Source organism: Taudactylus pleione, unplaced genomic scaffold, assembly GCF_031769625.1.
Source record: "Taudactylus pleione unplaced genomic scaffold, aTauple2 ptg000520l, whole genome shotgun sequence".
In the NCBI taxonomy this organism is placed as follows: domain Eukaryota; kingdom Metazoa; phylum Chordata; class Amphibia; order Anura; family Myobatrachidae; genus Taudactylus; species Taudactylus pleione.
Window position 1 is genome coordinate 7,462,024 of NW_028284922.1, and position 16,723 is coordinate 7,478,746.

The following is a 16,723-nucleotide window of genomic DNA, read 5'->3' on the forward strand; positions in this document are numbered from 1 at the left end:
CTGAGTTATTCATTTACTGCCTGCGACTAGCCCCAGGGTGCACTTTTTCTTTGCAGCTCCGGAGGCTGCGAGGGAAAAGCTCATCGCTGGCTTACTGTTGGGACTTAACCCAGGGTCTCAAACTATTCACGGGTTTACCGTGGGCAGTAACTGAATAGCTCCGGGCATTCAAACCTAAGAGCTAGTTGAACCTGCCCCTTGGTGTCCCTCACATTTTTCCAAAAGATTAAAAAAATAAATACTCTCTATGTACTGTAGATATTTGCTGTGTGTCACTTTCTTTGTATCTCTTGCTCTCTTTATATCTCTTGTGCCTTTTGTGTACTACTTTTCACTTTCTGTCTCACTTTGTTAAATTCATCAGTACTTTATTAACATGAAGGAAAGGGTATTGTTCACGGGAGTGGGCAAAACAAAAGGGTAGATGCTTTGTGGGGGTATTAGTTTTCTTCTTTGTTCTCTCTCTCGATCTCTCTCTCTCTCTCTCTCTCTTTCTCTCTTTTTAGCACTCTTTCCGTATGTGACTTATTTATGTTATTTCCCTTCTGTCCATAGTGGTTTCATTATGATTGGTCAGATCACATGAAAAGCTGCTCTCATTGGTTAGAAGTATTGTTAACTTCTGTACTGTACATTGTATCAAATTACTGTTTGTAAAAGCGCAGCTTAGTAAATTACACAGGTTTTATTCCCATCATGTAAAAAAATAATCATGACGGCATTGTCTAATGCAGTGCTCTGTTAAATCACAATTGTCCAGCAGTTTGGCCTTTAGTAAACCGTGCAGTGTTGAAGCTGGCAAAAAAATAAAAATATCTGCAGTATATAGGGGTATATGTAATATAGCCTGCAGACATCAGCGAGTCCTGTTCGAGACTGCCCGATGTTTAAAGTAGCAGTCATTCAAAAGGCAAAATCAACCTGGTTTCGCTTTTTAAATGACTACTACTTTAAAACATTGGGCAGTCTCATGAGACTCGCCGATGTCTGCAGGCTATATTACATATACCCCATTTACTGCAGATATTTTTTTTTTGCCAGTTTCAAAACTGCACGGTTTACTAAAGGCCAAACGCCTAGAGATATCAGGAAGCCAAAAATATATATACACATAGAAAATAAACTTGCCACCTAATTACTTATTACTTCCTTCTGTGAAATATTTGTGATTAATATAATTGTGCACCTCCCTATTCATTAGGTGGCAGTTGAAAGTCCAATACAATATGGCGATTCAAACTAGAGAAATGAACATGTGCGTAGAAGAGCGTACCAGCGCCTACTAGTGCTAAAGTATATTTATTAATCCTATAGCTTATGTTAAGGTTTCTCAGTCTTCAAGGTTCCATATGATGGTAATGGCGACAATGTTGTTGGGAAACAAAACAGAGAATCAAAACATTGTGCATATTTCTTAAAACCCTGCATCTTGCTCAGTGTCAAATTTTAATGGACTATGGCCCTCATTCAGAGCCGCTCGTTAGCGGCAGCACGCTCGTTCCGAGCGATGTTTGCACATCTGCGCATGCGTACGCTTTTTAGTACGCATGCGCGAACCAGTCAGTGCGGCCGAAAATCCTTTGTACGCTATATAGCGAGTGCCTGCTATTTTGAGTGACAGAATGAGGCGTATGTGGGTGGTAACAGGGGAAGGTGCTTGAAAATGGGGAGTGGAGATCCGAACGCAGGCGTGCTTAAAGGTCAAAACGGGCGTTTTATGGGTGTGTATATTTAAAACAGCAGCGTCATTGACCACGTCACTGGGTTATTTTAGAGCCAGAACTGCTCGCAAATTTGTGGTAGCAAACACCAACCACAAGAATAGCGAGCAGTTCATACGCTGGTCGATGTACTCGATTAATCTAATAAATAGCGGACATGACGTAGGATGCGTGCGGCCAGGGGGCGTTTTTAACAAATAAACGAGCGTATGTTTTGCTCGTTCGTTCAGACTTAGAGGTGTGAACAGACTGCAATGTGCGTACGGATCATTTGAATAGCCACCCCTTGTTTTTAAACGAACGACCGCAAATAGCGAACGGCTCTGAATGAGGGCCTATATACCAATAAAGTGTAACCACTGCACTGACACGACAGGTTAAATATTTAAAATACTTTTAATGATACCCCTTTTCCACCTAAATTCCGGGTCTGACCCGGAGTTGGAGCAAAGTTCCTATCCGGATCAGACCCAGAATTTTGCCGGCGCCGACTCGGGATATTCCCGGGTCAGCGCCGCTCACACCGCAGTCGTGTCTGCATAGACCCGGCTTTTGCGGAGTGAAAGTGGTCGCTTGGAGATGACGTCATCTCCAAGCGCCACTGAAGCCGGACCAATCGGCCGGCTAGCAGCGCACTCCAGGTCATTGTGACCCGGAGTGCGCTGTTCTCACAGCAGGGTTTCACGGGCTACGCCCGTGTTAAACCCTGCTAGTTACCTGGGTTGGATTGCCGGGTCACTCGACCCGGCGATCCAACCCTCTCCCCTTTTACACCAGGGAGCTGCCCGGGTTAACCCTTCAAAAACCCGGGTTTTAGCTCCGGTGTAAAAGGGGTATTAGACAACAAAATTAAAAGCGGATATAAAACTGATAAGTAGCAAACGTACAAAGAGTACAATAAATAGCGCTGATCTGTCCAACGAGTTGAGTTCAGGTATAAGAGTCATCTCGACACGTTTCGTCTTTTTATCAGACTTCAAGGGGATGATTTAAGGATGACATTTATAGGGATATCTGTTACTTCTAATAGGCATTTAAGCGAGTTCGGAAGTGACGTTTTACTTCAAACCATCGAGTTTGCAAACAACTCTGAATTAGCCCCAATGTCTTAATGCCAGATACCACAGGAAACCTTCAGAGGGCCTGTGGAGACCATGCCTTGACGGGTCAGATGTTTCGGCAGTACAAGGGGGACCTACGCAATAGTAGGCAGGTTGTGTGCATGTGTGTATATGTATATGTGTGTATATATGTATGTATATATATATATATATATATATATATAATTTATGTGTGTGTGTGTATAATGTATATGTATTCAGTGTGATGAGCACTGTCCTACGTTTCTTCTGAAAAATCAAATAAGTAAAGCCTTTTACTGTAGCTTGATTTTATGATTTGTACAAATGTTATATCTAAAAAAAAAAAAAATATAATTTAAGATTTTACTAATTCTTGGCATGTGGCCATTTGTTGGGTGATAATCTTTTGGTGAGCGGGTATATTTACAGATTACCACAGACTCCCAATCTTCTATCTATATACTGTGAAACAGAAAAGAATGCAAAGATCAAATTTTGGATCCTCATTTACATATTTGAGTGTTCAGTGGCGTTTTAATGGACTTTTACACAGAGTAACTTTGCTTTCTTTTTATGTCATGTTTACCAATTATACAATTACGTGATTACTTATGTTACATATAGGGGGGAATTTAATTAGGTTAGAGTTTGCAAAAGGCAAAAAACTTGCACACTTTGCCTTATACCGGTAATTCACACAATTCGCCTTCATGCGCAGACCCGAGATACGCACAATTCAAATAGAAATGCAAATTCACACTACTACAGTGAGAGTGGGTGAATTTTGTCCCAAAAGTGAACAGGGAAGAAAGCATGAAAAAGTGGGGAAACCTTCCTGAATCCCAAAAAAGTGAAAACGTTAACAGAATCATGTAGAAGAGTGTTAGTGGCCATAAGGAAAGTACTGTATGGTTTTAAAAGGTGTCAAATGGCTGATTTGTGCATTTAATAAAAAAAAAGTAAATAAATGTAAAAAGCTGTTCAATTTCATTTAATTACAAAGGAATTAAACGGAAAATGTAAAAAAAAAAAAAAAAAAAAGTAGAAAAAAAGATGCTTTTGGGGTAATTTGAGGCAGCTTTACAAAATAGAAAAAAATTATAGCAATTATTTTTTTTAAATACTTTCATTAAATTTAGGATGCATTATTTAGCTAAAAAAGCTTATTTTGGAGTAATTTGAGGCCATTTATTTTTTTTCACCCCAAAAATTACATGTAATTATTTTCCCCAAGTAAGCTAACTGAAAAATTCCAAATGCCTAATTAGTCATTAGGGGGAGGGAGGGGTGTCCAAGGGGTTCTGAAGCGTCCTGACATTTTTATCTTAAAATACAGATTTTCCCTACCTTTTCACCTGCTCAGGTAGGTGCGAACAAAAACAAGAAATGCGAGTTTGGAATTTAATTTCAAATGTAATTCGCAAGGCGAATTTGTAGTGATTTCACTTTGTGGGACCAAACTCGCACCTAATTGAATTCCCCCGATTGTCTCATTGAGTTTAGTCATTGTTACATGGTATATCAGCGCCCTCCAATGTATCTCTCTACAAAAATCCCTATTCTTTAGGTGCTACTAACAGCGGATCTTCTGTAAGAGTTGCAGCTAAATAGTTATTGACGCAGATAAAGGTAGCCTTTTTTTTTTAGTGTGTGTATATATAATCCTTTTTATAAACAACTTGCATAAATAGGGGAACAAATGACAGGCGGTGCAGTTTGTGTTGAAGGTAAGGCCTTCTTGAGATTGATCAATATTGACTCCAAATTCAGAATTTATCTCAGGATAAGAAAGATCCAGGTAAACTTATTTGCAAAAATAAAGTTGATTTGTAGGGGGAGCACACTTATACTGCTATTACACCGAAATTCCTTGTCTGACCTGGAGGTTGGAACAGGGTTCCAAACCGGATCAGACCCGGAATTTAGCTGGCGCCGACCCAGGAAATTCCCGAGTCGGCGCCGTTCACACCTGAGCCGGCTCTGCAGTGACACGGCTCTGCTGGCGTGGAAGTGGACGCTTGGAGATGTCATCTCCAAGCGCCACTGAAGCTGACCAATTTGCCGTGACGCGGCGCGCTCCAGGTCATCGTGACCCGGATCGCGCCGTTTACACTGCAGGGTTTCACTGGTTATTCCCATGTTGAACCCTGTATGTTACCTGGGTTGGATTGCCGGCTCACTCGACCCGGAAATTCAACCCTGTCCCCTTTTACAACAAAGAGCTACCCGAGTTAACCCTGCAATAACCTGGGTTTTAGCTCTGGTGTAATAGGGGTATAAGTAATATGTCTCCAAGCATCTTGTATCGATGCTGTTCTCTCCAGTCATGTTTAGTATTCCTCAGTGAAACTCTGTAAAAGTTACTGAATAATATGTGATCACCACTGCTAAAAAGGGACATACTTCATAAAAGTTGAGCAAAGGATGTTACCTCCATTTATCTTTTAGGACATTGTAAAATGGCGCCATTGTTTAATCAGTAAAAGTGTGTGTGGTCTAGTTAATACCACAATAAAATGCTATTTTTATACTGTACATTATATATGATGTAGTTATTTTTTATGTCTCTTTAAGAGACCATGTCACATTGAAATGTGGGAAATTACCCTTTCTTAACAGAATAGAGAACGACTATAAAGTGTTTTCTTAAAAAAAACAAAAAAAAAACAACTTTAATGACAGCTACAAATGTTTTAATAGAATATGGTGTAAAGTATTTCCATTAAATACCGTGTTCAATCACTTTAATTGGATAATTTCCCTCAGTCATGACCAGAACAAATTTTGCGTTTTGAGTAATTATCAAATTTTTTTTTTTCTTAATTCAAATGAATCCATTATGCTGCATTTTTATGGCCTTCACTTTGGTTTTATAGTTGTTTACATGTCTGTAATGCAAATATGTGTGTTATGTTTGGTACACACCATACGACGCATCGTTGGTGCAGCTGACGAACGACATATCGTTAATTGTCGGCTCGTGTGTACGAACAATATATCTGTCAATGACCGTTTACTGATATATCGTGTCGGCTGTGCAGAATGGCAGATGCGATATACAGTAACTTGCAGATATATTGTTCTCATCTGCCTGCGTGTACAGACGACCAACCGACTGACCCATACACTGGCCGCAGGAGATGCTAACAAGGATATTTTTAAATTTGCCTTCCCAGTTGTGATGTCCATCATGTTTAAGGCTTAGACTATTGTAAACACCACATAAAATAACCCTCCGCCCCTTAGACAGTTAATAGTAACCGCACCTGAAAGTCACCCTGCTCCAGCAGGCACACCAACAGCGCAGCCATGGATGGCTCCCGATAGATAATAAGCTTTGGCTGCTTATTTTTTGCTGTGCTTTCTTCTGTGAGATTAGTCTGTTGCTAGCAGACTTGAAGGTAGCTCTAAACAAAGAAAAATTAAGGGTATAACATCCTAGCGCCAGTTGTGAATGGTATCAAAATAATACTTATCTTCGATATGTCAGTAATGTCTTTTTCTTTTAATCTTTCGTCTTTGAGGATTGGTGAGGTGTATTAGGTCATAACATGTAAAAAGAGAATACAATCTAGTGCAGATAATCATAAAAACTTACATCATAATAATGGAACAAATAAGAATTTGGTGAATGTTTTCACCTAATGGCAAGCTTCAGAGAGCATACCTTCCGAAATAAACTGGCTGCTATGCACCAAGCATTAGCATATAACACATTTATTATGCAAAACAAACAAGAATTGATTAAAAAACATGAACTGTTAATCCACTGCAAGGAAACAGAAAACACCCAAGAATGTAAATTGGGCTTCTTTAAACAAATATCAGGTACATCATCACAGATAAAGTTGGCCTCCTACCAGAATCTGGTCAAATAGATGCATATAATGACTGAGGAGATGTTGCTAACCCGGGTGGAAACCTCAGCTATTAGTTATCATCCGTCTCACACCAGCTCTAGAAAGGTCCTGTGATGTCCCCCTGCCGCCAAACTTTTGGCCTTTCCAGAGCTGGTGTGAGACGGATGATTTTTATATGCATCTATTTGACCAGATTCTGGTAGGAGGCCAACTTTATCTGTGATGTATCGTGCGGTCAGATCTCCACTCCCCCGTTTTCAAGCACCTTCCCCTGTTACCACTCACAATCGGTACATTCTGTCAATCAAATTAGCAGCCCCTCGCTGTTTTACGAGCGCACGTTTTCCGACCGCAATGACTGTTTTGCGCATGCGCATTACGACCCATATGCATGTGCAGTTGTGCCAACATCGCTCAGAGCGAACGAGCAGCCGCTTACGAGCGGCTCTGAATCAGGCCCTCTGTCTCTTCTCTACATACTGATTATTTCAACATGCCTGTCTCTGGGCTTCTCATGGATCATGGCCTTGCTAATCAGCTACATGTTTCTGATTTTGTATTTGTATTGGCTTTTTTTTTTTCCTCTTGAAATGGATTGAATAATTCTCATTAAATCTTTCCCCACTGCTGTCCCTCGTATTATTATTATTATTATTTAATGATGATACCCATTACCATTGTTTCTGTATCTTTTTCCTGTTCTGCATGCTTTGAGTTCATATTTATTTTACTACCCTCCCCTGTGGCCTTTAACTGAACTGTTTGGCTCTGCTCCAGTCTCATGAATTCTGCAGCCAGACGTACTGACATACCTGCAAACGCTCAGGATCCGACCCTGAAACAGGATCTTTAGGTAAATCCCACGTGTACAGCCAAAATCGTAGGGTCACTCAGCTCGCTGCTTCTTTCTTCATGTTTATTTTTATTGATAATCTGCTATTAATGTCACCTATGTTTTGTTTTACAATGATTGCCGGCTGCTACAATCCCCACATTGGTGTGAGTTAAGAAGAAAATGCCTGTTCCGTTTACCTGTGTTTTTGTGTCCATATGTTTTAAGGCATGCATGCTATTCTGACTTTAAGATGCAGTCAAGAAAATATTGATATTACTAATAGGATCTATATACGGCTATTGAAAGGCTCCTATTAAAGAGCATCTTAAGGTCCTCTTAATGGTTGTTCTCCCCTGGTCCGTTTTCCACCTAACGTCGCCAGCTGCTTACAGTGTGCACTCCATGCATGTCACATTACAGGATCGTTCATTGCTGTCTCTCTCTCCTTCACTGTGTAAGTGCTTTTCAGTTTCAATACCTATTGTGTTTCGGTTTTTGTTGAGTAAATGTTAAAATGAATATAATGGTGTTAATGCCCTATGTGCTCTGCTTACCCTGAATTCTTGTTAAATGAATAATGAGTTATAATAATGTGACTATTTACAATATGTTATCGTTGTATTCTAGTCATTTCCTGTAGTCTCATAATTTTGACGGTGTAGCAGTGTCTCTGCGATATAGGTGTACTGTATATATCTACTTGTTGCAAGATTTACGTAGACATTCTACTCAAGTATGATTTGTTTGCAAGTTACGACTACAAACATCCCATACCTTTAATTAGATGCCAGTAAGCTTTGATTCTGGAAGGAGATGCTGTATATTATAAATCAGTCAGAGGAAACCTTTTAGCGTTTTACAGCACGCCATTTGGGCTGTGAGTCATTTTAGAGGAACCACTATTGGGAGCTTTATTCTTAGGCAAAAATTTATTTTTCTGTGGTAGCAAAAAAGCTAAATAGAGCTGCCTAACCTTGTCAGTTTGCTATGAGATCATAGGGACTAGGCTTTGCTTCCGAAGCTATAAACTGGAGGAGACATAAATTTGTTTAAAGCTTTATAAAGCACGTGTGGGGATAAACAGTCGCATGTAAGTGTAATGCAATGTACCAACCACCTCACACGGTTTCTAAACGATTCAATCCTGCTGTTAAAATATAACTTTCATGGCCATACAGAAAAATTAAATTTTTTTACTTGGGGCTAGTGACCTCAATAAGGAATTAGCCCACAAAACCCCTGACTTTGCAGCAGATCTTTGTGTAGTCTATGGTTCCTTTAGAATTACTTTTTTTTAATGAAATTCTCATAAATAGTGGCTACCGTCATTAAGCCCAAATTATAGATACAATGTGTTTTAATGTTATTGGTCTTAATACAGTACATATTAGTTAAACTTCTAAGTATTATTATTACTAAGACTTTTCCCCTCACGCTTTTGTTTTCCACAGTGTCATCCATGGCTATTTTTTACGAACATTGAACAAATCAGCAAAGCTGCATAAGGAAAACACACCATTAGCTAAAGTCTTGTCTTCGTGGTGCCCCTATCACAGACAGCAATTAGTGCTCATGCTGAAGTTCTTACAGGAGGAGCAGAGGTGGTGTTCACAAATCTGCCATCGCAATAGGCAAATTAATTCAGCTGCTACTTTTTGCACTTGCACTAAACAAAAATGTACTAAGGGCATTACTCTAAACAAGCAAGCATCGTATGTTAATCTGCCCTATCTTTCAATTTGCCTAGAAGATTTACAACTTACGTGGCCTAATTTAGGTTTAGGAACTGTTAAACTGAATCCCAATAGATATGAAGACTTGCGTCTTGAATCCAATGATCAGGTTTTGCACTGCATTAATACACGTTCAAAACATAAGAAAAAAACTTTATTTGTTGACTGTTCAATTCGTAGAAATCTACGCCCTGCTCATTTGGATGGGACTATGTTAAAATGTGACTTAAAATATGGAAAGAATAAATCTAATTTGCACATTTCAAATAAATGCTGCCAAACAGAAGCCAATTTCTCACATGGACACCATAAGATCAAAAATGCAATCTGTAAAGATCCATTATGTACTGAGAAGGAACAGAACTTGAAGCCTACTGGAAAGAATGCACAATCCATCTCACTTGACAAATCAACAATTGGCTCTAGGCATTTTGGAAGCTTAATTAAGCATCTTTTTACTTCTGAAACAAATGATGATTTTGCAGAGTTGCTAAATCAAAATGGGAATTGCGTAAAAAATGAACAGATTCAAACAAGATTTCGCAAAAATAAAGAAAATGTGTCGATATTTGATAATTCTTTTTCTTGTAATCGGGGTTTAGAATTTGCAAGGGAGCTTAACGACCACACGGATCCTTTTCCTATGGAAAAGACCGATTTCAGGAACAATTCAAGAAATTCTTCTATAAATGTGGCCGAAACACCAGTCTTTGAAAAAGGGCACGCTCATGACGTTTTAGTCTTAGAAGATTGTGAAAGCACTGTACCAGAGAATGGAGATCAGGAAAGTCTAACCAAACTACCTCATACTAAATTTAGAATGCATTCTAAGAATGTAATCTATTTAAAAAATAGTTGTCTTTGTTTACCTGACCAGTTAGCGCTTTCTGAAACAAAAGCACATGTGAGTGAGAAAAAGAAGCGCACTCACCCAGATGCCGTTGTTGATAGCGGTATACCTCCTAAACGATCTTCCAGAAATATTTTGGGAAAATGTAAATTGTGTGATGCATCACATGGACCATGTTCTGTTCAAGGCTACAGTCATTTATTTTGTAAATGCACAATCAACCAAAACTCAGGGATTATAAAGAACTTTAAAGCTGTAGGACGTAGACCTAAAAAAACTACTGATAAAACCAAAAACACCCATTTGAAGATAGTGATAGAAAAACTGAAGGATTCCATCCGTTCAGTAGACAATACATCGAATAGAAAGGAGGATATTCGTAAAAGGCAAAAGGGGACCATATGCAATTGTAGTGCTAATCCCAGATCAGGTATATTAGATCAGAATGACAGACATGTGTTGAGTTCTCAACAGTTGTCACAAAAACCACTGACCAATGTGAGAAGAAGCAACCGCCTCAGTTCAGTATCGGTAACCCAAACAAACTGTGTAGCTTTAGCTGTAAATCAAGAATCTGTAAACATGGTAACTGCACCATCAAGAAATACATATTTTAGTCCAATAAAGCTTATGTTTGTTTCTAAGGTTGAAAGCCTAGATGGAGTTAAGTACTCTTTAAGCTGTGAGTATACTCCATTGAATAAAAACAAAAATGGCCAGCCTTTGGAGAAGATGGTAAAGCATTCTGATGGTGCGAAAAAGAAGAGTAATTCTTCTAACTGTTGCAGTCAGTCTAGCAATCCTTACAGCATTCAGGATGAAATTTGCAAGAACATTACATCTCCAAGTAAATGTGAAACAAAAGCCACTGCACAAAATGGTCCCGCAGAAACAAATAGTTGTTTAGATGAGCATTTACATGAAAAAAGATCCTTCAGACCCCAAAAGCTTAATCAGGTTCTCAAGAACATAAGAAGGCCTGTAGGTAGACCATCAAAGTCAAAGAACCTTGCACAGAATAAACCTGTTGGAGTGGAAAGTGACATCCTGATCCTTCTCGATAACACAACCAACAATATCAAACAATCTAAAATGGCCAAAAAATTTGGAAGTCTTCACAATACTCAAACATATGTTGTTAAAAATATGTCCAGCACTCAGATGAAAATAAAAAAAATGCAACCGTTACAGGAATCTTATGAACGTCATCTACGTACACGTCACTTTGAACATGTGAGACCCCAGGTTAGCCATGCCACTTCACTTGATTCACGTGACTGTGTTCCACCACCAAGGATTTCCAAACGTCTACAGAAGCTGCAAAAGCTTTCTAATGTCTCGGGTGTGAGTGTGACCTCTGACTGCGTTTCAGACCAGGGAAGAAAGAGGACTATGACCAAATCTCTATCACCTTTATACCAAAGAAAGAAAAATACAGCAGTTAGGTCAGAAATTTGTGGAGAAGAGGAAAAGATCAATCAACGAACAAAACTAGAGAATAAATTTCCAAGATCCTCACTGATAAATGAAAGACAATGCTCAAATCATATAACCAGATCTAGGAAGCCGTTGCTAATTGCACTTTCTCCTATTGCACCATCTAAATTATCGTCTGGAAGTGCCTTACAGCGTATATCCAAAAAGTTACATTTCGACAAATGGAGAACTTACAGAAGGAAACTAAGAAGTTATAGGCAACATTTTAAACTGCCTTCAATATGCTTAAACAGTGTCGGCAATGTAGCTCAAAGTCCACCTTGCACAGCGGATCCTGCTTTGCAGCCCGGCACTGTTCTTAAATGGTGGTCGTCATCCATGTCAAAGGAGTCCTTGTTTAAAGATCTAGAGAGAAGGTATGAAGATCTGGCAAATACATGGCTTAGAGAGAACGAAAAAGATAATGAAGCACAGTCTTTGCCAACCTTAAAATCTCACAGCTCAGAAACTAGGTCACCTGTCCAGATGCTGTTTCATAAAAAATGTGATATTAATGACCTCACAACCTGGTTTATGCAAACAACAGAAACGCAATCCATTTCAATAGTGAGAAAAGCCAACGCTGACAGTCCTCTTCAGAAAAGCAATAGGAAGGGGTCTAGAACAAATAAACCCAATATTCGTTCTCGTAAATACAAAAAGCATTTAACAAAATGCATGCAGCTGGCCTCAACAGGTACCTTAAAAGAGTTGCAGAGCGTTTCAAAGTTATTTCAAGCTGATGCCTTTTCTTTAAAATTTAGTAAGCGAAAACGCAAAGATGGCCAGAGTGCAAGCAGCTTACAAAGCGTGGATAATGGGATTCAAGATATTTGTGTAAAGTTTGCAAGTCCTGGTAAGATTGTGGATGTGGCTAAAGTCTGTGCAGATTCTAATAATTACAAAACGGCAAAAGCCAAAGAAATTATCCGGCCAGCCCAAAATGGTCTAAACGACACTACTTGTGATGGAACTGTATTGATACATAATTCCATTAACTCAATGGGTGATATTTCTACTAAAAAAGATAAAAAGCTATTGGGAAATGAGCCCTCCAGTTCCAAGCCAAAAAATGCCAAAAGGTGTCAAAGCATCAATCGGGACATTAGAGATTGTAAAGTTTTTTTAACGAAACTTAGTGACCTTGAAAGTAAAATGTCACACACAAATGGCGTGTCCAATGCGACTAGCATGAACAAATATACGTTAATGTCTGGTTTCAATTTGAACAATGGTTTTAGAACAAAGTATAATCTTCAAATGGACCAAGCTCTGGCCAAATCACCATGTACCCTAAATATAGTCGCAAACGCCAACAGTAATAAGCGCAACTATAGCCTAAGGAGAACCAGGACAGTGGTAACTTTTGATGATCACTGCAAACCGTCCATACTTAAGGGAAGGCAAAAACATGCACTTGATTTATTCATTGATACAAATAAAAAAAGACCTAGGCAACAAGTTCCAATTGCAGGGAAGAAACAAACAGATTACCCAAAGTTTCAGTTGGGTAAGTTTTTTCCTCTAATGAAATTCTGTGTGTACTGTTAATGGTTTTATAGATAAGTAATAGTTTGATCCTCACTTTTAAAAATTTGTTCAGTGTTCTATTACCTATAAGCTATAGAGATACTGACTAGCCACATAGTTATGGGGACTAATATGGGGAGCATATTTGTATTTCTGTTAGAGAGGACAACTGCTTATCATGCTATGAAACAAATTTTTTACCTTCAAACTGGGAATTAATATATTTATTTTGAAAGAATCAACATACATTGAGGGGACCATGATACAGTTAATAATCTGAAACAAGGTAAAGATGACCCTGCCCAAATGAGCTTACAATTTAAGAGGTGGGGGGGAAGATTTAATATGTAAGGCAGCAGTACAACTATTGTTGATGGACAACATGTGTACATGGGTACTGTCACTGTGCAATTCCCTGGCTGCAGGCAGTTGTTAAACACAGGCAGTGTAACCAGTTTCAGGCAGGTGGTAATTAGAGGTGCAGTGCTAGTTTCTGGCACTGGGTCATTGGTGGCTACCGGTACAGCACTAGTTCCAGGCACTGGGTCATTGGTGGATACAGGTACAACAGTAGTTCCTAGCCCCGGGCCATTGGTGGAAAAGGGACAGAACTAGTTCCTGGCCCCAGGCCATTAATGGATACAGGTACAGAACTGATTCCTGGCACTGGGCCGCTGGTGGATACAGGTATGGTGCTAGTTTCTGGTTCCCAGCAGTTGGTAATAGTTGGAATAGACAATAATTAGAAATGTATATAAACTTGAAGCCACAAATGTATGTTTATTATATAAGTTATTGTGAAGGAAAAAAAAAACAAATCTAAAAACAAGTATCCAAAGTCACTGGATTTATCAAATGTATGTGTCACATATTTCATATACCAGTTACTGGAGTCATTTGGGATTTAGGTAGCGGTACATTGTAAAGGACTGGCACCCACCAAATTCCATTAAATCTCACATACGGACAGATTCTGATTTGGGAGAAAAAGTCAAAAAAGTAAGTCTCTTTGTATCTGGAAGAAACATGTTGCAATACATTTTTATTTGCATGCAAGGTAAATGCTGGCTGCTATTGCATGTAGCCTACAAATACTGATCAGCTGTATTTGTACGTTGCAATTTAGATTTCAGTTTGGACACACCCAAATTAACTCTAAGGCCGAGTACACATTAGACGACTCGACAATCTTGCCGGTTTTCGGGGTGACTTACCTTCGCCCCGGACCATGCAAGATTGCCGGTACACATTACCCGGTGTAAAGAACAACGGAACGGTATTTCGTTCTGCCCTTAATTACACTGCCCTGCATACAATATTGTGTGATTGGCACGATATCGCATTCGACCTGCTGCAGCGCGCAATTGTGGGTACACATTATACGATATGACCAATGTATTATTCTGATCAGCCTCAAAGCGAGATATATAATCTGTGTACCCAGCCCAAATCGCTCTGCCCATTTCAAATCTGCCCCACCTGCAGTGCAACATTGTTTTACCCAGATGCAAAGTTACTTGCTCTTTTTTTGCTTGGCTCCCAACTTAGAATCCGCCCCATAGTCTTTACTTAGCATTTAACATTTATATATGCACACATGTACGTCTGTGTGAAAAAAAAGAAATATATATATATATATAATCACAGACCTGAACCAGCAGAGCGACTGTTGTGGCAGTAGACAAGAAAGCATATGCTATACATGAACAGGGGCGTCAACAGCTGCATCGGGAGCGTGGCCTAATAGTGTTAGGCGTGGCCATGCCCCATAGGCTTTTAAAAAAATTTATTTTTACAGCGCTGCACGCTGGGGAGAAGGGAGCTATGAGCCCCTCTGCCCAGTGCGAAGCCAGGGGGGGCGCGATCAGTGCGATTGCTCCCCCTCCACAGGCTTAGGAAACGTGTGCTGGGCTGCTGTGAGATAAGAGGGAGGGGGACGGGCGGCTCCGGACCTGGGCCCCCGCCAGGCCCCACTAGCACAGGGGCTCCACCCCCATGGAGCCCCTGTGCATGCAATAAATAATGGATTGCTAAATATATTCGACAGCTGTCATAGTAATAGTAGAATATTTAGAAAAAGTGATGCTAATAAAATATGTAACCAGATGAGACCCTTTAATCTGCAGAGAAGCTGCTGAATCGCCAGTTGTCTCCTTGCTTCCTTTACAGGTGGCAAGAACAAGCACATTGTCTAAAATGTCATATCCAGGGTATAATAGTAAGCTTGTAAGAGGTCTAGGTCTATATTTCATTCTAACCTCTTTTTCTGAATGCACCCAAATGCCAATAACTGGGCTTTTAGCTTACCCCCCAACACAGGCTTGCTTTTTGGGCACTCTCCCGCCATATAACCCACAGGTAAGGGAAAGGTTGGTAGGTAATTAGATACCGTGTGCGGCATACTAATAGTGCTGGGAGAGGTTGGGGTAACGCCATGCGCCCAGAGAGAGAAAACCAGGGCATAATTAGGCCACACCCCTTTTCTGTGCACACGCCTTTGTTGCGCGCACAAAGTCCCGTCTGTCGGATTTAGGCTTACTGCATTTATATCCAATAGAACTCAAAAGTGCTGAAAGTGTAGAGTATTAAGACAAGCCACAAACTGCATATGACAAATATTGCAATTACAGAAAAGTATGTACTTATGAGCCTGTAGATTAAATAACCATGATATGTTTCTACAAATTCCCATGAATATATAGTAGTATAGTACCTTATAGGCTTTCAAAAACTTGAAGAAATGTAAGAGAGACATAAAATGCAAAAGACCACCACCTTAATATTATAAACATGTAATACTGTAAATGAATTATTAATTGATGGGAGTGTGTAATATAAAAATAAATATTACCAATCATTTATAGGCCACAAAAATCTATTCTATTACATAAAAGACACAAAAATTCTGAGCAGGCAATTTAAAATATAGATCAATAAAGCCGTAATAATCCTATACAATTCCAAATAAAATAATCACTCCTGTTTAAAAAAAAAAAAAAGGCAGAAAATGTCTATAACAGCTAAATCTATAACTATAATTTCAATCTTGTCACTTCTTTTGTCCTGCATTGTGCTGTGTTGCTTTGAAATTCAAGAGATCATCTGCAGATATATCTGCTAGGTGTGTACCCAGCTTAATGGACCTGATTTGTGTTTATAGTCTAATACCCCTTTTACACCGGAGCTAAAACTCGGGTTATTGCAGGGTTAACCTGGGCAGCTCCTTGGTGTTAAAAGGGTGAGGGTTGGATCGCCAGGTCGAGTGACCCAGCAATCCAACCCAAGTAAATAGCAGGGTATAACACGGGAGTAACCCGTGAAACCCTGCTGTGTGTACGGCGCACTCCGGGTCTTGATGACCTGCAGTGCGCCGCAAGCCGGCCGATTGGTCCGGCTTCAGTGGCGCTTGGAGATGACATCATCTCCAAGCGTCCACTTTCACGCCGGAAGAGCAGTGTCTATGCAGACCTGACTGCGGTGTGAGAGGCGCCGAATCGGTAATATCCCGAGTCTGCACCGGCTAAATTCCGGGTCTGATCCGGATAGGAACCCTGTTCCAACTCTGGGTCAGACCCGGAATTTTGGTGGAAAAGGGGTATAAGTAACAAAAACCCCACATGTTGGTGGTGCTAGGAG

The 16,723-nt window shown here is 39.8% G+C and overlaps 1 protein-coding gene across 4 annotated transcripts in view; it reads left to right on the plus strand.

Annotated features, from left to right (window-relative positions):
- LCORL (ligand dependent nuclear receptor corepressor like) overlaps positions 1-16,723 on the plus strand; it is a 121,130-nt gene that overhangs the window by 98,511 nt on the left and 5,896 nt on the right. For all 4 annotated transcript variants that reach the window (XM_088450630.1, XM_088450631.1, XM_088450632.1 and 1 more), the window contains one exon: positions 8,950-13,067. In XM_088450630.1, the coding sequence (XP_088306756.1) occupies positions 8,950-13,067 (4,118 nt within the window). The remainder of the gene's footprint in view (positions 1-8,949; positions 13,068-16,723) is intronic.